The sequence below is a fragment of the Monodon monoceros genome, unplaced genomic scaffold, assembly GCF_005190385.1.
Source record: "Monodon monoceros isolate NGI ecotype Baffin Bay Population unplaced genomic scaffold, NGI_Narwhal_1 Super_Scaffold_1, whole genome shotgun sequence".
Classification (NCBI taxonomy): Eukaryota; Metazoa; Chordata; class Mammalia; order Artiodactyla; family Monodontidae; genus Monodon; species Monodon monoceros.
In genome coordinates, this window is record NW_021703765.1 from 68,776,085 (window position 1) to 68,802,612 (window position 26,528).

The window sequence follows — 26,528 nt, forward strand, 5'->3', positions numbered from 1 at the left end:
GAAGACACCTTCCCGACTCTCACACCCATAGGTGACGGGAGAGGATGTTAATGTGATTCTGGCTTCCAGCATGTAATGAACAAACAGAAACTGAGAGGTGAAGGGGCTTTCTGGAGGCCAAGCCACGCCCCCTGCCCAGGGTTGGACAGACACAAGCTGTGGAGTACGGGGAACCATCACACCTGCCTTGCAGGTTGCCAGGAGGGAGGAGTTTGTGAGAAGATGTTTGTAAAACCTTTAAACACAGTGTTCAGCCTATGGTAGGTTTTCAGCCAATGGCAGTCAGCTTCATTCCCCAGTTCTGTCTGGACAGACAGAGGCAAAGAGAGATTGAGAGAGACTTGGAGAGAGAGAGAGAGAGGGAGAGACAGGAGAGAAAGGATGATGGATGGGCATGAGAGAGAAAGTTCCCTGGGGGAAGTGGGACTGTGGCTCAGTGGGGGCCCCTGCACCCCAGGACCACACAGAGCTGCCTCCACAGCGCCCTGAATTTACGGCTCCCTTAGGCTGTCACGCGGGGCGTTTGGCACATGGCATGGACCCATTGGTGTAGGTTTAAGCCACAGGGAGAGGTCAGTCCTCTGAGTCTTCTCACTCATTTTCTGCACTAGTGTTTCTTGGGGACCTACTGTGTCCCAGAGGCTGGGGCTGACACTGTGAGAGCACAGGTCGGGTCCCACTTACATAGGGCTCAGATTCCAGAGTGTTCTCCGTCCAGGTGACCCCCCCCCACCTCCTGGCACTGGCAGAATGGTGTGGGTGACTCGTCAGAACTCCCCTTCCCCCGCTCGCTCTTCCCACCACTGCTGCCTCAGTCTCTTTCTGTTCCCTGCCAGCTTCTAATGAGCTCATTATCCTCTTAAAACCCATTTGGCACCCACTTAGAGGAAAGATGTGTTGAAATATAAAAGAATGAGAAGGGAACAACAAAAAAGAACTACACCCAGAAATATCCTCAGAAAGACAAAAAGCCACAGGGAACAGAACAGCTGAAATCTTTGCTGTCTTCATGCCCGCAGCAAATGTGCTGCTGTAGCAAGTGGCTCTGATGGCAGCTCACATGTGCTCACGAGAGGGACAGTGGCCGGAGGCTTTTCTTGAGCACCTACTATGTGCCAGGCAGTCTTCCTACAATTTTTAATGCAATCCTGCCGGCAGTATTTGCGGGGCGGGGGTGGTGTCAAGCTTCTTACTGTCCACTCCCCAGGAAAGGAGCCTCAGTCAGTGAGAAGAGGTGTCTTGCCCCAATCACATAGGTGGCGGGCGGAAGAGGGAGGGTTTGACCCCAGGTCGGTCTGCCTCCAGAGTCCATGCTCTTGCTTGCCTGTCTCTGGAAGGGCTGGTGTCCCCTGCCCATTCCCTTGAGGGCTGCTGGCCTTTTTTCATCCTGTCCCAGCTGCAGAAATCTCTGCCATGTGTGTGATCTACACGAAATACCGTGGGGCACAACCCACTGCCTGGAGGTTTTCTAGCTGATAGGAGACTGGTGAAACTTCAGTTAGAGCACAGTCCAGACTTCTGAGCTTGGCATTCAAGGCTCCCCAGGGTCTGACCCCACCCAGCGCTTCCCTGCATTCTCACCATGCCCTAAGCTCCTTGGCTGCCTCCACCCCAGTGCCCTGCGGGCCGCGTGTGCTCTTCCTCCTCCCTAAGGTGTCCTTCTGCTGTTCCTTCACACAGAAAGCTGACTCCCCTTGCAAGACCTGCCAGCTTAAAGACCCCTCCTGGGAGAAGCCCTTCAGGGCAGCTACAGTCCCTCACTTCTCTGGGCTCCTGTATTCCAGGGCTTCTTACCCCGGGGTCCAGAAACCCCTTGACATTGTAAGCCAAAATCTAGGAGCTTATGTGCAAGGGCTCTTTTCTGGGCATATGTCTGTAGTTTTCGCCATATTCTCAAAGGGATATAAGTCCGGAATAGGCATGTGGTTAGGAATACAAGCTGTGAAATCAGATGGGCCTCGGTTCACAATCCAGCTGCAACTTCACAGCTGTGTGGCCCTGGACAAGTTGCTTAATAATTCTGAGCCTCATTCCTCGCCTCTGTAAAGTAGATACAGATCTCCCTTATTGAATTGTTATGAGGATTAAATCAGAGTATGTAAGCATTTAGAGCAGTATCTGGCACATAATAAGTGCTTGGTAAACATTAGCTGTTAATATTAATTGCTGCTCTATATCACATATACATCTACTATGGGATTTATCATTGTCTATGTAGTATAGTGATTTAGTATAGTGATTGTTTAAATTGCTGGCTCCCTCAGTAGATTCTGAATTCTCTGAAAGCAGCAACTCTGAATTATTTATTTCTGCATTCCAAGCACACATACAGTAGGCAAGTAACACATGTTGTTAAATGAATGGAAGAATGGGTGGATGAATGGATGGGTGGAGAGTTGGATGGATGAGTGGGCTGCTACAGTTCAGATGAATGGATAGATGGATGGATGGGTGGATGGATTAATGAATAGATTAATGATGAATGGATGGAGGGGTAGGTGAATTGATGGGTAGATTAAAGAATGGATGATGGATGGGTGAATAGATTGTGACTTGACAGATGGGTAGGTGGACTGCTGGATAGATTAAAGGATGATGGATGGATGGATGGATGGATGGATGGATGGATGAACACATAGTTTGACCCCGCGAGAGCATGGATTTGGGGCTGTTTTGTTCATTTAATTATTCCAAGTTCCTGCAACAGTAGCTGGTGCATGTAGGTGCTCAGTACTTAGTTCCTGAATTAATAGGATGGCATATGGAGGGACACTGGACTCTACCTTGAACCACAGTTAAACTCCCATGCTGCTGTCTGGATTGGTAGGGGCCGTTACCATTCAAATCACCCGCTGGCTGACAGCTGAATTCTTTGCACTGGCCAAGATTGTCATGAGGCCCCCTGCTGGTGGTAAAATGAAACAACATAGGCCAAGTGGAGTCTTCTATTTTCTAATTTAGATTCTATTTTCCTCCTGGCTGATGATTCTGAATGTTGACTCATAAAGCCGTGGTTCTCAAACCTTTGTGCTCATTACCATCACCTGAGGGCACCTTGTTACACCTGCAGGTGTCCTCTTCAGCCAGAGATTCTGGTTGGAGAGGTCAGGAAACTTCATGTTTAACCAGGCTGCCAAGTGTTTCTGAATCAGATGCTCCTCAGACCACACTCTGAGGGACCCTCAAAGGATGAGCCACTGCTGGTCATTGGGAGGCAGTGGAGATGGGCTGCTGCTTCAGGGGCTGTCTCTGGATTCCCAAGTGATGCCCAGACCATCACTTGGAGAAAGAGTGTCAAAAAGGCAGGGGTTCAGAGCTGCGGTTTTGTGTTTGGACCATCCTGGGTTCAAATCCCACCTCCACCACTCACCAGCTGTGTGTCCTCAGTTCCCTCATCTGTAAAATGGGAAATAGTTACTTCCCACAGGAACATGGGGAAGAATCATTAATACACATAAAAGGCTTGGCACAAAGCAGGGCATACCAGAGACACTCAATAAATACTGAGTGAATGCGTATGTTGCTAAATAATTCTGCTTTCCTTCCTTCTTTTCTTCCTTGGATAGAAGAGAGGGGCTATGGATTTGATCTCTCCCATTACAATGTGAGCCCTGTGAGGGATGGGACTGTGTCTCTCTGGTTTACAGCTTTATTTCCAGCACCTAGGACAGTGCCTGCTACACAGTAGGTGCTCACTAAACATTTGTTGGGAAAAAAAATGAATGAATTTGATCTGGTTCAGTACCAGCCAGGTCCAGCAGACAGTTCAGCAAGGACCTAGGAAGTACTTTTTGGCCTTGAAGTAACCCACGAATCAGTGTATATTTGACAAATATGCAGACGTGTGGGGCATAAGAACCTGTGCTTGTCCAAGATAAAGCTTGCCCTCAAACCAGGACCCAGTAGGATTCGCTTCTACCCAGCACTGCTGGGTGCTTTGAGCCGCTGGTTTCCTCCCCTCTCTGACTCTGCATCCCCCCTTGAGAATGTTCAAGAACGCTTCGAGTTCTGGCCTTTATGAGGAGATTTCTTATGCCTGTACCTGTGCTGTTTTGCAGGTGATGGCCCTGAGCCCGAATGCTTAACCGATGAAAGCCCGCTAGCTTCTGTTTCTGCCAGGTGGGCACACAGAGCGTGGTCCCCAGCTGGGGAAGAGGCCAGACACGGCCCTCAGTGAAATAATCCAGCCCCTACAGGCCTGAGCAACTGAGAAAGGGCAAGAAGCGAACTCCAGCTGCTGGTGAAGCCTCACAAAATCCTCCTCCGATTGCTATTTTCAAAGTTCTTTGGGAACGCTGAGGCAAAGAACAAGATGTAGAAAAATGGGACCAACTCCTGCGTGTCCCAAGCCTCAGAACCCCTTTCATGGCCCAAAGAAGCTCACCTTGGCTCCGGGAGGGCTGGTGAACTCTGTCCTCTATTCTCTTGGCTTCAGCCAGGCATTGGACTTGCCCTCCCGCTCTGATCTTGGCAGTCACCTTCGCAGACGGATTAAGACTGAAGACCCCCAGGGACTGCATCCCTAAGGGAAGCTTGAGAAGCAGAGCACTGCCTCCATTCCCTCCCTGGATCACACCCCCCAGCCCCCAGCGGAGCCGAAACGATCCAGTCCGGAATGATCCCGCTATGGCCAAGCTCTGGTTCAAATTCCAGCGGTACTTCCGCAGGAAACCTGTACGTTTCTTTACCTTCCTGGTGCTCTACCTGACAGCTGGGAGCCTCGTCTTCCTTCACTCTGGTTTTGTGGGTCAGCCTGCTGTCTCCCAGAACCAGGCCAACCCCGCTGCGGGGGCCCCAGCGGAGGGCGCTGAGCTGCCCTTTTTGGGTGACTTAAATCTGGGCAGAGCCTTCCGGGATACAGGTGAAACCTCGAACATCGCCCGCAGGTATGGGCCCTGGTTCAAGGGCAAGGACGGGAATGAGAGAGCCAAGCTGGTGGACTACGGGGGAGCCTGGAGCCGGGCCCTCAAGGGGAGGGTCATTCGGGAGAAGGAGGAGGAGCGAGGTAAGAGGGGTGAGCATCTGGGCTTGGAAGGTGGCTGAGGAGAAGGGAAGGGGGATGATGATGATAATAACGTAATAACAGCTGCCAGTGTTCAGTGTTTAAGAGGAACCAGTCATCATACATGCAAGAGGTTTCACAGAGGAGAAAATTGAAGCTCAGAGACATTAAGTAGCTTGCCCAAGGTCACACAGCTTGTAAACAGCCAAGCTTAGATTTGAACCCTGAATCTGTCAGAGTCCAAAGTCTGACCCTCCCCTGCAGGCTTTTTTAGCCCTTGTTACATACACTTGAAAATCAAAACACCTAGCATCTACTGAGCACTTACTAAGGGCCAAGTACTTTTCTAAGCACTTGACATGCATTGAATTATCACCACAATTCTATGTGATAGGTGCTGTTATTCCCATTTTAAAGGTGAGGAAACTGAGGCACCGGAGCCCAAGTTTACATAGCTAGCTAGTGACAGAGCTTCTGCTCCACTGCATTGCTTCTCAGTTCACTTTGCTGGATCTCTCAGTGATGGCACCTGGTGAACCTCATCGCCCTGGGCATATTTCGTTGCATTTTCTTAGCCTGTCACAGTCCAAAAGGGCTTTTCTTGGGCTTCCCTGGTGGCGCAGTGGTTGAGAGTCCGCCTGCCCGATGCAGGGGACACGGGTTCATGCCCCGGTCCGGGAAGATCCCACATGCCGCGGAGCGGCTGGGCCCGTGAGCCATGGCCGCTGAGCCTGCACGTCTGGAGCCTGTGCTCCGCAACGGGAGAGGCCACAACAGTGAGAGGCCCGCGTACTGCAAAAAAAAGAAAAAAAAAAGGGCTTTTCTTCGTAAGTGCATTACCTCATTTGATTTTTACTACACTCCACGGACTTAAACAAGGAATATGGACTTATGCCCAGTTAACAGACGTGGAAACAGGCTTGAAGAAGTGAAGACTCTTCTCCAGGGCCACATAACTGGTAAGTGGTAAGTTCAAATCAGACCCATCTGACCTGGATGCTGGCTCTATGACTACCTCCCAGAGCAGCCGACGTCTCCCCATCTAACTTGCATTCTGGGGAGGACCCCACAACCCCTGCAGTTCATGAGATTAACATGAATGGATGTTTCCAGAATCTGGGACAGATGGTTTGGGAGGATCTACGACCAATCAGGACAGAAGGAAAACCTCCCTAGCCCTTGTGTTCCCTGCCACGTGTCACGCTTCTGCTGTGATTCAACCTATGAAAAACCCCTTCTCCCACCGCGGAAAGAAGCAGGACTAATGGAGGGGACTCATCCCGGGGAGCACATTTCCCTGCTTCAGTCCCACCCTGCACCTGGCTCAGGAGCATCCAGAAGACCCTACCGTCTCACCCTCAGGAATTTCCTAGAATTCTGCCTCTTCGAAAACTTCACAGGGAGGTGAAGGGGATTGTGGGAGGTGGCAGAATGGATTGGAGGACTTGGATTCATAGTCCAGGTCCACTCCAACCAGCCGTGTGGTCCAGGCAAGTGACTTTACCTTCTCATGCCTCAGTCTTATCATCTGTAAAATGGGAATAATGACCCCCTCCCCGCCAGGTTTCTCCGGAGAGTTCAATGAGACATGGTTATGGAAACACTTAGCACACTGCCTGCACACAGTAAATTCTTAGGGATGATCAGGAAATTCTTGTGAATCTACCTGGGTAAGGGACCCCATCTTGTAGGCACAGTTGAGGTGTGAGGTGCTACACTGATGGAGAAATCATGATGTGGGTTCCCTCTCTACCTTCTCCAATCAGTAAGCTTCGTCTCACCCCAGCCACACCAAACTCCTTCTGCTACTTTGCAAACCCCAAAGTTTGCCACAAGCCTGTGCCTTAGGATATGCTCCCATCATACTTAGGATAAATTCCAGAGTCCCCACCGTGGCCCACCAATCCAGCCTCATGTTATAACGTTTCCTACCCCTCCTCACCACACACTCCTCCCCGTTGTCCTTCTTGCTGGTCATTGAACACACCAAGTCTTATCCTACCTCGGAATCTTTGTATAGATAGTCCTGTGCATCTGGGGTGTTCTTCCCCGTATCTTTGCATGGCTCCCTTCCTCCCTTCCTCCTGGACCTCAGTCAAACCTGGCCACCCTGTAGAGGCCTTCCTGGACTGTCCTAAAGCAGCCCCACTTTGTGCCTGGTCAGGACCAGATTCCCCAGCTCTATTTTTGTCACAGTACTTACCGCTATCTGAAAGTATCTCGTTTTTACTCAATTTCTTGTTTATAGTCTGTCTCTACTACTAGACCGTCAGCTCCAAGAAGGCAGGGATAGTGCCTGTCCTGTCACCTCATTCTATCAGCACCTGGGACAGCACCAGGAACAAAGATGGCGCTCAGTACCTACTGGTTGAATGAATGAGTGATTGGATGGACAAATGAATGAATGACCAGCCCTCTGCCTGGAGTGTCTCCACAGGCTTAGCTCTACTCTTCCTCCAGATCTCAGCTTAGCTCACCTCCAGGAAATTGTCCCTGACCCCACCTCCAGGCTTGATCGAAGGTTCCTCTTCTCTACTCCCTGTCATGGCCCTTATGTGAATGGTAATCGCCTGTGTTTATCGAGGTCCTTTGGTAGAATATGATTCCCTAGTGGCACGGTTGATTTATCCACCGACAATAACAACATCCCCCCATTTGTTATGAGAATGAAATCCCGCTGCCACGAGTAATTACTACCATTTCTTGAGCACCTGCTTCATGCCAGTCACTGTCCCACTTGCTTTTCATATGTTATTTGCGTGGAATGATATATGTAAAATGCTTATGACACCTCCTGGTTTATAATAATAGGTCACTTAATAGTTTCTGCTGTTGGTAGTAGAAGTAATAGCTAAACATCTATCGAATGGTCATTATTGGCTAGACCATGTTATAAGTGCTTCATTGCCTTATGTAATTATCACAACAACTCAAAAAGTTAGAGACTATTATCCTATTTTACAAATGGAAACATTTTAAACTCAGGGAGAGGTCACTTACCCCAGGTTACACAGGTAGTGAGTGGAAGAACTGAGGTTTGAAACAAGGTCCATTTAACTCCAAAGCTTGTGAGCCTTCTTCTCTACCACGCTATCCCCGCTGCCTCTGGAAATCTTATGTATTTTATAAAATATAAAGAGAGAAGGAAGAGAAAATAAGAAAGAAGCCTGGACCCCAGAGCTCTCATCAGGCAGCTTTAGAATCAGGTGGTCTTAGTAAGAAAACACAAATTCAGACTGTCCTTGATTAACTTATTCCGAGTTCAGCAAGGAAATACAACATATTAGATTAACGCTAATAAAAACGAGACGCTTCTTTGACCTGATGGTACACCCATTTGGCTTTTCTCTGAAGCTGGCAAGGGCTCTGCTTGATGCAGTGATGCAAGACTTAAGCTGTAAAGGATTCGGAGCCCATCACGGCGCAGTTGGTGAGGGTGGAGCTGCTCCCAGGCTGGGCTGGGGCTGGGCAGGAAGTCTGACTTCCTGGGTGGAGCTGGCGCCTACAATGTGCCAGTCACCTTGCTAGGCTTGCGAAATCCTGTGCTCTGAGCAGCCAAATGAGGGTTCAAATCCCAGTTCTGCAGCTTGCTGGCTGTGCACCTTTGGGCAGGTCACTTCACCTCTCTGAGCCTCAGTTTCCTTTGGGAGATAAAAAGTAATTAACATCAGATGACTGATGTGATGATTATATAAAATAAATCAATAGCATGCTCTCTGAATGCCAGGCACTGTTCTAAACCCTTTGCATCTATTCATGTAATCTTCGTAGCAACTCAATTAAGTAGACACTGTTATTAACTCCCGCATACAGGGAAGAAACTAAGGCACAGAGAGGCTAGGTAACCTGCCCAAGGTTATCCAGCTGGAGGAGGGGGTAAACCAGGATTTGAACCCAGGTGGTTTGAATCTTACACCTGAACCTTAAGCACTACATCGTCTCGCTTCTCAACACGTAAGTACTCAGCACACAGTAAGCAGTTAGTATGTGCCGGCTATTATTATTAATATTGTAATTCTGTAGGAGAAAACAGAGATGATTTGACTTACGTTAGGTGACCCAGTTGTTGGGACCAGAGCCAGGAGCCAAATCCAGTTTGATTTCAAAGTCTGTGCTGTTTCTGTTCCCCGCAGATTACAGAGCGGGTGGGCTGGGTGTAAAGAAGGACACGGGGATATTTAGTCAGCATTTTTGGAAGGGACAGCAGGGCACCCACTCCCCATCTCCTCCAGCCGAAGATGTGATCTCTGCAGATTATGGAGGGTCTGCTCTGTGTCGGAGACTGTGTGCTCATAGTCAGCCTCACATCAGGTAGGAAGTATTAAACTCTTTTCATACATTAAGAAACAGAGGCTCAGAGAGAGTAAATGACTTGCCCCCCCATGTCACACAGCTGCTAAGAGGCAGAGCAGACTCCAACCCGATTCTGTCTGAATCCAAAGCTCTTATTCTTAACCGCTGAGCTATAGACTCCCCAACGGCAATCATTCATTCATTCATTCATTCATTCCATATTTACTGCACGTCTGTATGCCCCGCCCTGTGCTGGGAGGTGGAGACACAAGAATGATTCAAGCAGTGGTTTTTTTTTTTCCTCTGAGGAATATTCACACCCTCCTGGGGGAAGACAGGCAAGTAAAAGGTAAATTATGTTTTCAAAAATAACTTTTTTCTTGATTATCAAAGTAGAAAAATTAGAATACATAGCAAAAAAGAGATGAAAATAAAAATAGCCCAGAGTCCCACCATCCAGCAACAGTCCCAGTCAACACTGTTGGTGTATCACCTTTACCTTCCTGTCTTTTTCCTCTATGTGTGTATTTCTAAAGAATAGAATGTTGTATATATAGCATCATATCCTGCTTTCCCCTACGATAGCACTTTTTCACTTTGTTAAAAATTCTTCCCCAATGGGCCTAAATTATTTCTAATTTGAAAAAATAATGGACAATACTTGGAAAATTGTTTCAGAAAAGTGTTAAGGTGGGGTAAGCCAGGGGACTCTGGGATCCCAAAGGAGGGATCCCATTCGGTCATGGGGCTGTATCATGGCTGCCTTCCTGGGGGAGGTGATAGTTGAGCTGAGCCTTCGAGATCCATGGACCTTGACCAAAGTGAAAGATGCATCCCTTCTACCCCAGGGAAGCCTAGATATGGGCAGGAAATTCCATTCTCTCTGCAAGGAAACCCAGACAGCACTGGAGTGATCCTCTTGAAGGACAACTTTCCAAGATGGCGGAGAATCCTCGGCAGGAATATACAGTTTCTCTTCTCCATGAAGAGATCAATCTTACAATCAATCTTAAAATTACCCCTGTATTAGAGTCTGAGGGCTGCTATAGCAAAATACCATGAACTGGGTGTCTTGAACAATGGAAATGTATTACCTTGAAGTTCTGGAGGCCAGAAGTCCAAAATGAAGATGGGCTCTCAAAGGCTCTAAGAGGAAATCTGTTCCAAGCCTTTCTCCAAGCTTCTAGCATCAGCAGGCGCCCTTGGCTTTCCTTGCAGCTGTATAACGCCAGTCATTACCTCTGTTTTCCCATGGCCTTCTCCTTGTGTCTCTGGGTCTTCAGAGAGCCACTTTCTTACAGGGACACCATTCACATTAGATTGGGACCCACCTGCTCCAGTATCACCTCATAGATTACATCACCAATGACCTTATTTCCAAATAAGGTCACATTCTGAGGTACTGGGCTTAGGACTTCAACCTATCTTTTTTCTTTTTTTTGATGAGGGGCACAATTCAACCCATAAATATTCCCACTTTTCAGGCAGGAGCTTGAGTAATACTACAAGGCTACTGCAGTGTCAGGATTAGAACCCCGATCTGGTGGACTCCAAAACTGTTCTTGCAGGACACTGTAGTGCCTCCTGTCTGTGAATCTACTCACAGACAGTAAATAAGAGGAATACAAATTAGCATATGTGTAGCTATCTTTTTAACAAACTACTTTCATTGAAGAGAGCAAAATTTCTTGAAAAGGAAGATTAATTGAAGCAAAAGAAAAAAAAAAGTAAAGGAAAGGGGAAGAAACACAGTCAGGAGAGCTCCTTTCCGGATGCCTGTGCTCTCCTGGGCTCACCCCTCACTGGTTTCTGTGCTTGAGATAAATAGGCAGACTGGGACAGGACTTGGCCATTTCAGCAATATTTAGATGGCTGCAGAGATAAACTGATAGATTATGTGAACTCGGCCATTAATTCACCCTCGAGTGACCTGTGATTTTTGTCCCTGTGTTACATACTCGATCTCCACCTCATCTCCGGGAGATTCTGCCACCACAGCAGAGCTTGAGGCGGGCCTTTGGAAAATGGTGGAAGTGGGTTGGACAGTACCCTTGCTGGTGAGCTCATTGCTAGCAGGGTGATAGAACTCCAGGGACAGGGTCACCGGTTACGTTGGCCACAGCCTGCACTGAAGGGTCAGTGGGGAAAGAGTCACCAGCACTTGCCCAGGACAAGGAGGAAACAGATTCAATATCCATTGCCTGACCCAAAGAGCTCAGCCCGTCCATCAGGTCACAGTATGTAACACGCCCATTCTTCTCCAGAGCATCAGTGAAGGTACCATGTATCTCTTTTTTCCTCCTGTTGACAGATGAGGAAATGGAAGGTCATCTGTTCACCCAACAAGTCTTTGAGCACCTATTAGGTAGGACATCTCAGTCTGTTGCCTGGCCTGTGGGAGGGTTAGGGAAGGGGTGGTATGACATTTAAAAGCCCAGGCTTAGGGGCAGTTGGACCTATGGTCAAATCTCAACTCTTCTCCCAAAAGACCCTCCCTCTCCCATCATCCCTCCAGGAAGGCCTCTCTTGGAGAATGGAGAAGCCCTTCTCCCAAGCTGAGACTGAATGTGGTACATGGGAAAAAGCAGCCTAGACATGGTGTAGTCTAGACTCTCCAAGCTGGGTGGACTTAAGCAACTTAGCTTGACAATCAGCATATTAGTCAGTGCACCTTTGGTGGCAAGGGACAAAAACCCATCTTGAATCAGCTTAAGCTAAAGAAGAAAATGTATTGTGTCTTGTCTCCAAACTACCAAAGGGGCTAGATTTTCAAATGAGTGATTTGTGCCCTTCTCTTCCTAACTCTCGTCTCTGCTCACCTCTGACTTAGTTTGGTTCTTCTCCTGTACAGACTGACTTTGATGCCAGGGATTGTGGCTGTCGGTAGCTCTGGGCTTAGAGGATGCCAGTGTCATAACCCAAGGGAAACAGATTTCTTTCTCGCAGCTTTAATCTATAAAAATCCAAAGAATGGGTCATGTGCCCTTCCCTGTAGCCATCAATCACTGGCTGGTGGCAGGTGCAACATGATTGGCTCTTTCAAGGTCAGTGCCTCCTCATGGTCAGGGCAGCTAAGATCTGTTAACAGAAAAATAGGAAGAGGGGGTGCTTTGAAGGTACAAACAGTACCATTACAGTCTATCCCTTAACCCCGCAGAGGACGTGTGTGTACATACACTCGCACTCCTATTAATCTGATTATAAAAATCTCATCTAACACAATCCACTATCCCATATATGGCCAAATGCACCTACCCTCACCCTAAGGTGAGACCACCCATGGTCATAGTACACCCAACTCCAAGCCTGGCATTTCTGGGCCACGAGTGTTACTCTCCATCAGAACTCAGTGTGGTGCCTTGTGATCCTGAAGTCTGTGGGCCAAATGGAAGTGAAGCCCCCCACCCCCAAATGTAAAATGGATGGAGGACAGATCAGGGCTTAAATTTTAAGTGAGACACTTCCAAACTGTAGTAACATAGGCAGACTACATAGTTTCGAATTCTACATAAAAACGAGTAACATGGAGTAACATGAGTGGTTACCAGTCAGAACATATACCATATGCCAAAAGGAAGGTTTGCATCTAAGACAGAGAGATGTAATAGTCATTAGGATCAGCCTCTTCACCTATAAAATGGGTTAATAAGAAGCGTGTGAGGACTGAATTTTTTTAAATAAGGCATGGCACTTAGTAAAGTAGATAGCACATAGTAGATACTCAATACATATTCTCTCCTCTCTCTCTCTCTCTCTCTCTCTCTCACTCTCACTCTCTCTCTCTCTCTCACACACACACACACACACACACACACACACACACACAGTTTTTGATCTGATGACAGTGACCTCATGCTGACAAAGTAAAACAACCATTTCCCCCCTTCCCCTCTCCCTCCCTCTCCTTCCTCCTTTTTTTCCTCCTCCTGCCCATCCTTGGACACTCTGTCCTCTAGTGACCTATTGAGCTAAAGTTGGTGTGAAGCTGTCACCACCATGGCCCGTGGAAGTCCTCACTCCCAGCCCAGATGTAAACAAGCATCCATGCCCCAGGGCCGTGGTTCCCTCTGTGACACAGGAGGGACATACATTGTTGAACAAGCACAGTGACAAGATGTAGGCTTTTCCAGAGCTGTCACCATCTGATGTGCCCGCTCCAGGGAGGCAATGTTTCTTTTAAAGATGGACGGACTGTTCTTAGTTGACCAAATCACCTCTGTCTTATGAAAGAAATTCAGGGTGATCAGGGGTGAGACGCATCTCCAGCGAGGCTAACAAATTCTGCACTTACCAGGGTGGTGTTGAGGGAAACAATTGCTCCATAATGAGCCTGTATCCTCTGCTAGACCCTGCTCTCCACCATGAGTGAGGGGGACAAGAAGCCCACAGTTTAAATAGACAGCAGCCCACCCATGAACGAGATCAAGTGGCATGTAATATTTCCCTCAGTCGTTCCCTATGAGGGCCGTTTAATTCCAAGGGCTGGCTGGGTCCTCGGTCTAACCTTCAGTTATTTCCAAGTGCAAGGGTGGAAAGAGCACTGGTTTGGGGTCCCATAGATCTAGATTTAAGTCTTTGTTCTACCATCAATTAGTTTCAGGTCTCAGACAGCTCACTTCACCTTTCTGGGCCTCTGTTCAATCATCTAAGAAAACAGTTTAAGCATGCCAAGGGTCCATTGCACCTGGGTCATTGCAAAGATCCTCGGATTCAAAGAGAAACAAGCAGTAGTTCAGCACATGGGCTCTGCAGCCAGATTGCTTGGGTCCAAACCTAACTCCACAGGTATAAGCTGTGTTTCCTTGGGCAGGTGACTTAGCCTCTCTGGGCCTCAGTTTCCTCTTCTACATTGAGTGGGAATATTAATACTTACCTCATAGGGTCATTCTAAGGATTCACTGAGACAATATGTGTAAAGCAGTTAGCAAAGTGCATGTCCAAATTAATGATTATAAGAACCTATGGGGAAAGTCTTTATAAACTGTAAAGTACCATCTTTGTGTACTATTTACCAGGAAGTACAGGAACACGTGTACTACTTTAAGAAAACTAAGTGAATGGTTTGTACTTAGATAGCTGTTTTACATTATTTAAAATTTTCCTTTCGGATGAAAGCATTCACCTTGGCCCACAAGGTGGGCAAACTATAAAGTACTTATACAGCACTGTGACTAGCTGGTTTTTTATTCCACTCACCTTAACTTTGTGCCTGTTATATTCAAGACACTGTGGTAGAGACGTTTACACAAATAAGTCCATGTTAACCTCATTGGGCTGATATTTTCATCCCCACAATGAAGAAAACTAGGCCTCAGGGAGGTAACTGGCCTAAATGCACTAGGTCAGCACGAGAATGTAACCAAAGTGATACGACAACCTAGATCTTGAGATATCCCAGGCCAGTGTTCCTTCCAAGGGAAAATAACACCTTAAGCCATCTTGCAGAAATGATAACAGGCTGTCAACTTATCAAGCTCTTCAGAGCTGTCCTAATACAGGTCTCACCTGCCTGGTGCTTAGGGAATGATGTTGGCTTGGGTTACTGGGTGCCCAGTTGTCACCAGTAGAGCCCAGGGGCATGACCTTAACCCTGGCCTTGGAAAGGTCCCTCCCTCCTCTCTGTTGACCTCCAGGGCCCACAGCCTCACCCATGGGACACCACTGCCCTTATAGATCATGTCCTGCCAATGCACATGAGTTTCAGTCTCTCTTGTTTCTACTTTACTGCTCAGAGGAAGGAATTGGTACCAAAAGGTCAACAAGGCCACATAGCCAGAGGCACACTGGGTACTCCTGAAACCCTTTCAGCTTTGTCCCCCCTGCCAAATCTGACTTTTCTCATCTCCCCAAAGCTAAGTACATCGGCTGCTACCTGGATGACACCCAGAGCCGGGCCCTTCGAGGCGTGTCCTTTTTCGACTACAAAAAGATGACCGTCTTCCGTTGCCAGGACAACTGTGCAGAACGGTAGGGCCCCACCAGTGTCCCAGGCATTCAGACCCCTTCCTTCTCAGATTCCTACCTGTGGTGGTCTTTCTTTTTCCGTGGGAGGGCATGATGGAGGATGAACATGTGGCTACAAGGAAAGGGTGATGGGTGTGTGTGTGTGCGCGCATGCGTGCGTGCGTGCATATGCATACGTGCGTGCAACTGAGCAGGGAGTTGGTCTGTGGGAATTTGTGAGGCTCTGCCTAGGAGTGAGTTTGCAGTGTACAGTGTGCAGGGTCATATGTCTGTAAGCTTAGTGCCAATACCTAACTGTCTTTAAATAACAGCAGCTGTGAGTGCAGGAGCCTCTGTGGATATGTTTGCAAGGGTCCCGAATTGTGGGGAAAGCACAAGTGGGTGTTTACACGCAGGCAGGTGTGAGTCTGTGAGCATGAGGCTTGTGTGATGCCCGTGGGAAGGGTGAGGTGGGAGCCCGGGATCAGGGCTATTTAATGGTTTACCAGCCAAGAAACTATTTGTTTCTCTACCAGGGAGAAACACTCACCTGTCCAGACAGTGTTTTCCAATCTAAGAATAAAATGATGTTCTTGATTAGAACATGCACTGGGGGGAGGGAGCTGACTTTCCAAGAGTGGATGAGGCCCCAGAGGACTGGCGAGTTGGCACCCTCAGTCCAGGCCTGGGAACCAGCACTGCTGCCCTAGAGGCACTGTGGAGTGAGCTGACCTTCTTCTCCCCTGTGCCCTGGGTCCCCTGACATGTGATGGCTTGTGAGAGGCCTCTAACATGCTCATCTTCAGGCTCTAGCCTGATCACAAGCTCTGAAGGAGCTCCACTGCATGGCTGGAGTGGAAATGGGCAAGTGGGTGGCCAAGGGACTCTTCCCTCAGTTCCTGACTAGGACACACTGTCCCCTTTATAATCAGCTTTCATAACAGTTCACCATTGAAATCCTGAGCCCAGGACCATCTCCAGCTTGGGAAAGACTCCAAGCTCTTGAGGATATTGATTCTTACATTTATTTATTGAACGGTGGGGAGACAGAAGTGAATTTCAGAGTCCATGCCCTTAGAGAGGTCTTGTGGGAGTTGAAGAGTTAATATTTGCAAAGCAAATATTTGAGTGCCTGGAAGAGAGCAAGTGTAAGCTATTGGCATTCTGTGGCCCAAACCTGTTCTTGCTTCTGCCTCCCCAAGTAGCTGGGGAGCCCCTTGGGGGCATGGCTGCAGCTGACTCATCTCTGCATCCATCTGGAAACCCATGTGGGCAGCCACAAGTATGCGCTGAACCAGAGTGAATTACGCGAGTTGATCTGACTCATCTTCTGAAGCTCCACCTTGGCTGTCACCTCCTCTGAGAAGTCTCTCCTGACACTCCAGGCAGGTTGGGGGCCTCTTCTGCATTTCCACAATCTGGGACTTACTCCATCTCAACCCTCATCTCACTACGCCGGCGTTTTCTGGTTAAGCGCTTGTCACTCCATCTAGGCTGTGAGCTCCAGGACGCACACGTCAGCATCACCTGGAATCTCTCAAGATTGCCGGGCCCCACCCGCAGCTTTTGATTTGGTGGGTTTGAGGTAGGGCCCAAGAATCTGCATTTTTAACAAGTTCCCAGGTGACACTGGATGCTGTTGGTCCTGGAACTATGGTTGGAGCACCACTGCTCTGATTTTCACACCAGCTGGGAAATTTTAGAAACTCCTGCTGTCCACTGTTCCTTCTATCAGTGGGTCCATTTATGTGAGACGGGCCCCAAGGGCACCTGAGAACCAAGGCTTGAGAGAGACAGCGACAGACAGGTGGAAGAAGGAGGCTGACCCAGCTCCAAGATGCCCAGATAGTTTAAGCTGCTCTTACTGCATCTGCCCAGGTGACCGTGTGACCACACGCTACCCGAGTAGTAGGGGTGTTTGGAGACATGAGTCTGGGTGGGTCTGTCCCTCCAGCCAGCCCCCAAAAGTCCCGAGTGTTGGCGTGAGCTGACACCTCCCATAGGTCCAGCCTCGCATGACCAGTGTTTTGCAGGCTGCTCCCCCAAGGAGCTTTCACGATTCTGGAAAGTGCCTCAGAGGCCACAGTGGGCAAGAGGACTGAGCAGGGGCCGTCCTACTCCCCTCTCCCCCACCACTTCATACCTACCCTGTGAGGCAGAGCAAGCACTTCCCTTTTCATCTGTTTACAGAACAGGTCCTCACTAAAAGTCCCTTTTAGGAAATGATTCCAGAGCTATGAAAAAAAATTGACAATCTTGCAGTGCCTGGATATTTTTTTTTTTGTTTTAAGGAAAGGAATTTTTTACTTGGCTGGATACGTGACCTTGGTTTTGCCACCTTCCAAAGACATACGAGAGTCCCTGCCCCCTCCCCTGGGTCCAGCTCCTCTCAGGGGACATAGAGGCATCATTCCTGGGGGATGTTTCCTGGAATAAAGAGGCTGGACTTTGCAGATATGATTGGCTTGTGGCTCTAGACAGGGAAGAGCAAGAGAGTGGATGGGGCAGAGGGACCACAGGACCAGAGGGGTGTGTGTGTCAAGTGTCCTGTGTGTTGAAGGTATATGTAGATGGGTGTGAATATGATGTTGTGTGTCTATGTGGGTAAGTGTATGGGGGTGTGAGACATGAGGCAGGGATGGAAGCAGGTGGTCCCTGGGGTGTTGTCCCTTCCAGAGTCTCCCTGTCCCCCAGGGACCTCTTTGTATTCCTTCTTGGCTTCCTGCCCATCCCACCTCCAAGACTTTCTAACCCCTTAGCCTCCCTGACCCTCTCAGGGTCTCCTTATTCTCAGTCCAGATCCCCCTGTCCCTTGGAGTATCCCTGTACCTCAGATCTCCTTGGGTCTCCCTGATGCCCAAAGTCTTCCTTGTTTCCCCTCTTCCAGGGAGATAGGGAGACCCCCACCCCAGTCTCCTTATTCCTCTGGGATCTCCCTGTCTCCTGGAAGCCTCTGTCTCCTGTCCCGTGAGGTCTCCCCTGTCCCCCTTCCATCGTCTGTCTCTCCATTTCCCCTGGGACCTCCTGGTCCCCGGAGCCCTCCCGTCCCCCAGGCCTCCTCACTAGGTGAGTCACCCTGTCCCTGGGGTCTCCATGGTGGCAGTTACCCTGGCCTGACAGCAGCCTCCCCCAGGGGTTACCTGTATGCTGGGCTGGAGTTCGGCGCCGAGTGCTACTGTGGCCACAAGATCCAGGCGACAAACGTGAGCGAGGCGGAGTGTGACATGGACTGCAAGGGCGAGCGGGGCAGCGTGTGCGGTGGCGCCAACCGCCTCTCCGTCTACCGGCTGCAGCTGGCCCAGGAGTCAGCCCGCAGGTGTACGTGAGTCAGCCCCTCCCCTCTCTGCCCTCACCCACCTGAGCGCTCACCTGTACCTTCCACGGCTCCCACTGCTCCTAAGCCCTCGGCTGCCCTCCAAGGCTGCCACCATCCTGCCCCAGCCTCACCTCCAGCCACGCCCCTCTTCCTCCTTAACAAACAGATAGAGCCCGAGCTGGCCTGTCCTTCCTCATTTTCTGAAAGCAGATTGTGTCTAACGATGGTGACAATGACAATGACAACAGCAAACACTTCATCGTTTTCCAAGTGCCTTCTATGGGAGAGCACATCTAATCCTCACGATGACCCTTGAAATCGCACTGTTATTCACCCACTCCCATTTTACAGATGAAGAGACAGAGGCTCAATGTCACACAAACAGCAGAGGATTTAAACCAACTCCAGAGCTTATGTCTTTAATGCTCCTGTAGAGAGAATTTATCCCTCGCCTGCCAGTGCTTCAGTCTTGTTGGAAAAACTCTCCAGTTTCCAAACTGAGGGAGGGAAGGGGATGAATAGCCGAGGACAAGAGCCACCCCTTCTTCTGTGGATATTGTCCCGTTGTCCCCTCTCTGGGTGTTTAATAGCAGTTAATGTCTATTTATCAAGCATCTTCCGTGTGCCAGGCACGTGCTGAGCCCACTGCAAGCCTGATTTTGTTTCCCTTCCCTACAGACTTTTCAGGCAGTTACCATGGTTAATTATCTCCATTTTACAGTGAGGAAACCGAGGCTTGATGAATTTAAGTAAGCCTGCCCAAGGTCACACAGTCTTGTGACCTCAAAGGTGACCTTCAGACCTATACGAAGAGCTAATGGCCTTGACGAAAGACAGAGGGCTGAGGTTTGTCCTGGTTACTCTTCTGATGCAGTCCTGAGGTAGGAATAGGAATCCAGAACTAAGAATCCCAAATTTGAATGCTCCAATGAACCCTAGGGAGATCTTGTTAAAATGCAGATTCTGATTCAGCCGGTGAGATTCTGCATTTCTAAGGAGTTCCCAGGTGATGCTAGGTTGCTGGTCCATGGACCACACCTTGAAAAATAAGGCCTTAGACCTCCATGGAGCTGACAAGTTCCACCCAGAATGTCAGCCTGCCCACCCAGGTGGATTTGGCAGAACCTTAATGCCTGTCTGCATGCAGAGAAAGGCCTCTTCCGTATGAATGTCATTGTTTATAAGAATTCATTGCTGGTGTGCTTGACACTGTGTTCTGTTTTCCAAACCCCGTGTTTCTGAAGCCCTGTTCAAGCTTTGCTTTACAACGGGGTCCCGCATGCCGCCAGTTTACAAAGTGGCTGATTTCTAGAAACAGAGGCACCATCTGCCTCCCCATCATTGCCTCAGTTCCTCCAGCTCTGCAGGTCTGGCTGGCAGAGGGCGGGGAGGGTGTGTGAAATCCAGGCTGGATGATGTCCATACAGCAAGTCTCTGGTTTGGCCATTAGTGTAATGAGGTTTTAATTTGATAGCAGATTTATCATCCCCAATACTGATTTCTTTATGCCAATGTTTACATTATTTTGATGGTGATGTTGACCATATGAAGAGATGGCCTTAAAGTTGTGTGTATTTAGAGGGAAAGCTGATGCCACTAGAACATTCTAGTGGATGATGCTGAGCTAGATAAATTGGGAGAATTGGGCTGTGTATGTCATCAGCCAGTATCAGCTACACCTCCTTTTGGTTAATGTTCAGATTGGCTGGGTAATACGAACATTCTCCTGTCTTTCTGTCTCTGTCTCTGTCTCTGTCTCTCTCTGTCTCTCTCTCTCTGTCTCTCTCTCTCTCTCTCTCTCTCACACACACACACACACACACACACACACACACACACACACACACACACTATTGAGATCACCTGGTATAATAACACTCTCATGGACCAACAAAGATTTTTCAGTCATCAGGTGAAATATATAAACCTCAACACACCGAGACCACTAGATCCCGCTACAATTGGGTGTGTTTTGCCCTGGTAGCAGTGGGAGGGCTGTCTGGGTGGTGGCTGGTGAGAAACCCCTGAGGCTGATGGGAATGCTGCTGTGGCCCTCAGCTTGCCCACCTCTGCAGTGGTGTTTTGTTCCATCTGAGAAAGGAATCTTTGTATTTATGTCGAAGACGGGGAACCCATTCATTTCTACTGAGAGGGGAGTCCTGGATTCTCTAAGTCCACCCCAGTTGTTCTGAATCGTCACTGTACAAGGTTGGAAGCTTGGGCACCTTCAGCTGGAAACTCCAGAAGGAAAGCTAAGCCTTACTAATCTCAAGGCTACTGTAGCTGAGATGAGAATGGAAGTGGCTTGGATAAGGAGACAGATGGTTTGTCAAATTGGGACTCCTGGTGGGCTCCCAGTTGGCAACATGGTATTTGGAGAGAGCATGGGGACTGTTCATTAAACACTTGATTGCTCCCATGTGTATTAGGCATGGAGAGGACAATGGGGAATAAAGCACAGTCCCTGCCCTCAAGGAGACCACTGTCTAGTGGAGAGACAGACCCAAGACGAGTGGGATCTGTTCAAGCATGGCAGGTATATATAGGAGCCACGGGAGCAACATTTGAGCTGAATCTCATTCTAAGATTTCCAGGTGAAAGGGAGAGTCGTGTATTCAGCCATGAACAAAAGGATCATCAAAGGTGATGTTTTGAATGACCTGTTGGAAGCACCTTCCTCACTGATGCTTCATTTTACGGCTTTAGAAACTGAGGCCCAGACAGCACAAGTGGCTAAATTGAACAGCCCTGCGGGAGGCTCCACAGAAGAGGGCTGACTGACTAAGGCCTTGAAAGATGCATAGGATTTTGCCTGGTGTAAAAGAGGAGGATATCCAGACTCAAGAAATTGCCAAAGGGTGGGGGAGAGATCTAGGCAGAGGGAATAGAGTGTGCAAAAGCTGAGAGGTAATTTCTAGACATGATGGGCAGGCATGATTTTTCCAAGGCCACAGCACTTCTTAGGGACTGAGCATAGGCTGGAACCCAGGTCTCTGACTCCTAGTTTGAGTGCTAACTCTATATAGTGCTGTAGACACCTTGACCTCTTGTATTGGATTTTGGACCCCATTGCCTCTCTTTTGGGAGTGTTCCTTGGATTTAACTTACCTCCTTTCTTCCTTGACCCCTGACCTCTCCTTCTGCCCTGCGTCCTGACTCTACACCATACAGAATATCCAGTGCCTTTGTTCTGACTCAGTGGCTTCCCATTCCTGAGATCTGATTTATACACAAATAAGTCAGAAAGGGAGGCCTTCCACTGGCACACGACACTAGCATGTATTACATTAGGGAGGGCAATGAGCAAACACTCCAGGAAACAGATATGGTGGAAACCAGATTCCATTTGTAGAGTCATTAGTTTGTATTAACACCGTGTCCTAATTGTGTTTCCCTGAGCAGTGGCACAGAACTCTTCATGATTGTGAAGATCCAAAGGAGGCTTATTATCGCCCAAGCATCACTCTGGTGGGGTGTCCACCTTGCGTGGGGAGCCAGCCTGCGTGTTTCCGAGGTGATGGAATGCTCCTATAGTAGTGAGAGCATTAAAAGGTTGGCAGAGCAAATGTCTGCAGGCATCCTGCTATTCTTTCTTGCCACAGACACTCGGGCACACGGACTCTTTGCCCTTGTTAGAAAAGAACTGAGAAATGGACTTCCTTCTTGGTTGGATTACATTTTTTCACAGCAGTTTGCTAAATGTGTCAGTAAGTGTAGCTTCTCCTCCCAGGGGCAGAGACCTGCTGGTGATTTGAGAGTATTATGGCTTTATAGGGTGTTGCAAGAGATTTCATTTGCCTGAAAGATCCTTGCAAGATTCGCATTGCAAGGTTCATTAGAATTACACAAAATATACAATATGTATGTGGGTCCCGTGGGTGGCTGTCCGTGGTGCTGACAATCCTTTAGTGCTGCCTAAAACCCCCATGACTGCAGACCAGCCTCTCCCAGGACTCGGCACTTTTCCCTCTTGTTTTTTCTTTTCTCTCTTGGTGAAAGTATTATGAAGCTCATGTTATCACTGAAACAGTAGATCTTGACTCGTGGGTCACACTGTACCTGGTGGCTCTTGTGTACTGTTGCTAGTTCTGGCGATTTTTTGTCTTTGAAGGTTCGAAGGGAAACGTTGTGCAATGCTTGTATTTTTTGTTCACTGATACTCCATTTTAACCAGTTCTGCTGAGAGGAGCCTCAGATGACCATGGAAAGTCATATTGGATGGATGGGCTATGTCTAGCTCCTTCTTTGCCGGGCCTGGAGGCCTCTCCTTTCCCTTGATATATGCCTGGGACCCCTGAATTTTATAATTCATATGGGTCTTCATGTGTTCTGCTGTGTAGGGCCAAGGAGATGTTAGCTAGAAAATTTTTTCTCCTTCTGCATCATGATGGGGGAGAATTGGTTTGCTCTTCTCCATGAACCGTAATCCAGGAAGGCTATGGGAGCAATGATTGTAGATTTTGAAATCAGGCAGACATTGTTTCTATCCCAACTCCTTCACTTACTTGCTGTGTTGATTTTGGTCAAGCCACTCATTCTGTCTGAGCCTCAAATGCCTCATCTGTAAAATGGAGACAATTCCAACCTTGAAAGATTGCTCTGGCCACCAAGTGAGATAAAATTGAGGAAGCACATAGCACAGTGCCTGTTATGAAGTAGTGGTGATGCACCCTCCTTCCTGAAATGAAAATTCCTCAACTCACTCCGAGTAGCACCCAACTCAAGCTATTTGAATTTCCAACAGCTCACAGGAGCCTCTGGTGATGCCTACAAATAGCTGGTTTGAATTCTCCTCGGACAGTTAGGCTCTTTGTGCAATTCAATCTCTCTCTGATTATAGGTAGCCATTAACAGCTCCCAGCTCACTGCCTTTCCCCCTCACCAGCATCTTTAATGCAGTAGAGCTTGGCCTAATTACCCAGGGGGTGATGGCCTCTTTCAAACCAAGGAGAACTCTTCCACGCCTGCCTTTAAGCTGATGCCTGGTGGGATTTACCTCATCTTTGTGAAGCCCCAGAACAAAGAGATGATGGACTTCAGAGATACTTGCAGCTGGTTCCAGGATGTTCTTCATCTGCCCCCAGTAAAGGGAGTTGATGAACAGTTGCTCTGCTCGCCTCTTGCTAGTAGAAACTCCAAGCTTCCGAGGTCATGCACCATCCCAGTTGGCCTGGCGACGAAGAGCTGACATTATCAGAATGTGGGGCATGGGCTTTTGTGATCCTTGGACCCCTACTGTGGAGCCTCAGAGGGTTTCTGGGAAATTCAGGTGGCTGGCATGGGGTCTCTGGAGCCCAACCATGTTGGAATTCAGCAGGCCTCCTGCAGAATAGCAGAGAGGTGGGAACCTAGGATGTGATGTCAAATAGGATCAGGGTCAAATCCCTACTCTGCTCCCCACTAGCTGTATGAGCTGGAAAAGTGACCAAATCTTATTACATCTCGGGGTCTCCACCTGCAAAACAGGATAATAGCATCCTCTACCTCTTAAGTTGTTGTGAGGATTAATTGAGGTGTGATATGTGTAACATACTTAGCACTAACGACATACAGTAAACAGCTGTTATTATTACCTTTGTTGCTATTCTTCAGCAAGGGTTGGTCGTTAGGAAGACACTACTCAGGGTTGCTGCTACTGCCCACGGACTCTGTACTGCACAACTCCAGGGAGTGCCATTCTCACAGGCTACAGGCTGTGAAGAGCAGTGGCTCTGAACTCTGTGCAGGATTTCCCTTGTGAATTAAGAATGCTCAAAGATCCAAGATATTTTAAGTTGGGTTCTCCCAGAGACAAGGATGTGAGCTCTGGTTTACTTGAATCATGACCCCAGGATGCACCTCCAGGGGAGTGGAGACGTGAGAAAGGGAAGGGAAGGAGCCAGTACTTGCCCTTTACAAAGCAGGTCATTGCTGAGGACAGCTGAGACTTAATCCCACCGGGGAGCTGTGGGAGGTGGTGGAGAGCGTGCTTCAGAGATGTCCCATTGGAGGAGCAGGAAGCTGCAGTATTTATCCTCCAACGTTCACCCATCATCGGCTGAGGGTGGCTCCCAGGGAGATTAACTCCCTGGCAAGTGCAGTCTGTCCCTCACATACCCTAGGTGTTTACAGTAGGTCACTGTCAGCCTGTACTGGGATGGTGAGTGCCAGGAGTGTATTAATGGGGCACTGATAGTGTCTCCTACCTGCGATCTAGCCACCCTTCACATATCATGAACGAGCAATGAAGAAGGAGCAGGAAGACACATTGACTGAATCCTGGTAGGTCTCAGGCACTGTGAATGTCACTGCGTCGCCTTCTGTCCCACCTGTGCAGGGTAGAGATACTCATCCCCATATACAGATGAGGAAACCGAGGCTCAGTCCAAGGACACACAGCTAAGTAAGTTGCTGACCCAGGTCTGTCTGAATTAAAAACCAAGGCCCTTTCTGCTGGGCACGAGAGCTTTTTTGCAAACAGGAAGGCATCTACCTACTGCTGTGGAAGTCCAAAATTCTTTGTATCACAGGAAGAGTGTTAGGAAGGTCAAGGGACCCAGGCTGGCCACTTCTCTTTTGTTTTCAGACGTAAGAGAAAAGAAAACCTCTCACCACTGGTGTGGAGAACCGGTGACGCAACCCATTTTACAGATGGAGGAAATGAGGGTAGCAGGAGGATTCAACGTGTTGGCCACTGTGCATGTTCTCAGTGTTCCAATCACCAAGCCATAATGGAGAGCAACCTGCAGAGAGAGGTGGCCTCCAAAGTGTTCCCCAGATCCCTGGGAGTCCGACCTTCCCGTTAGACATCACAGAATTCTCTGTGAATCCATGTGGTTTCCCTCCAAAAGCAGAATGGGCAAGACTGTAGGAAGACCCCACATCCAGCAGGTTTACTGCTCCTAGAACTAACTTCCCAAACCTGTTCCCCTCCCCCCACCACTCCAGTGCACACCTTGACCAAAGAGAGACTCACAGCAGCAGCTTCTGACCCCTCTCTGGCCCTTTAAGGCCTCTGGAAACGTCACCTTACTTGGTATTCAGGGCATTCAGCTCAGCTCTGCTTTCTAAGCTGGGAGGGTCAGGGACTCATTAGCGGATGCTTAAATGTCAAAGGGAGACCTGTCTCAGCAGAGCTGGGCTTACAGAGTCTTCCTTCCTCTTCCCACACTTGCAATCTGGCCTCCTGGCATCCAGGAAGGCAGGAGAAAATCATCTGGGGAGAAGCCAGGGTAGGAATTCTACTTCCTATAAGGAGACAGATTCACAGCCCTTTGCCTGTCCCTTCCACTGTACTGACAAATCTCATTCATGTCCGGCTCTGAATGATCCACCCAGTGTTTATGCCTCCATTTTAGAGATGAGAATACTGAGCCTCCAAAAGGAGAGGAAACATGCCAAGGTCAGTGAAGAAGGGTGGAGCTGCCTGTGTGCACTGTGTGGAGGAGAGCTGCCCGTTTGACAGGTGAAGATGCCACCTTTCAGGGACGAGAAGCAAAGTCAGGATTAGAACTCGTGTCTCTGAGCCACTGGTCTTCTGCTCCTTGGCCAGGGCAGCTCATCCAGAAAAGTACCATGGTCCTGGGAAGTACCATGGCCTTCTGGTGTGGTGCCAGGCCGGATGGCCTCTTCTGGAGCCCCTGGGTCAGAGTTGGGCCCTCGGGGCCATCTGGAGATGCGTGCTGATCTGGCCCAAGAGACAGGCATCCAGCTGGGGGTGATAGGAGGGCAGAACATTTGGCCAGAGGCCTAGATGAAGAGCCTGTGGGCTCACAGGGCCCTGAGTGATACCCCAGTGCCCTCAGTTACTCAAGGTCACATCTGCAAGAGGATCCAAGGGTGAGCCCCTAATAGTAGGTGACTCCAAAGACTACCATGGGTGGACTCCTGCTCTCACATGCCTACGGTCAGACACACACACTCCTGTACAGAGACCCATGTGCAAGTTGTTCTGTGATATGCAGGAACTGGACCGATACCAACAGTGCACCTGTC

The 26,528-nt window shown here is 48.8% G+C and overlaps 1 protein-coding gene across 1 annotated transcript in view; it reads left to right on the top strand.

Moving 5' to 3' along the window:
- Nucleotides 1-4,347: 4,347 nt before the first annotated feature.
- The window catches only part of WSCD2 (WSC domain containing 2), a 43,695-nt gene continuing 21,514 nt past the window's right edge, over nt 4,348-26,528 (top strand). The window contains exons 1-3 of the mRNA XM_029231759.1: nt 4,348-5,005; nt 15,148-15,262; nt 18,372-18,556. Coding sequence (XP_029087592.1) covers nt 4,627-5,005; nt 15,148-15,262; nt 18,372-18,556 — 679 coding nt within the window. The 5' untranslated portion in view covers nt 4,348-4,626. The remainder of the gene's footprint in view (nt 5,006-15,147; nt 15,263-18,371; nt 18,557-26,528) is intronic.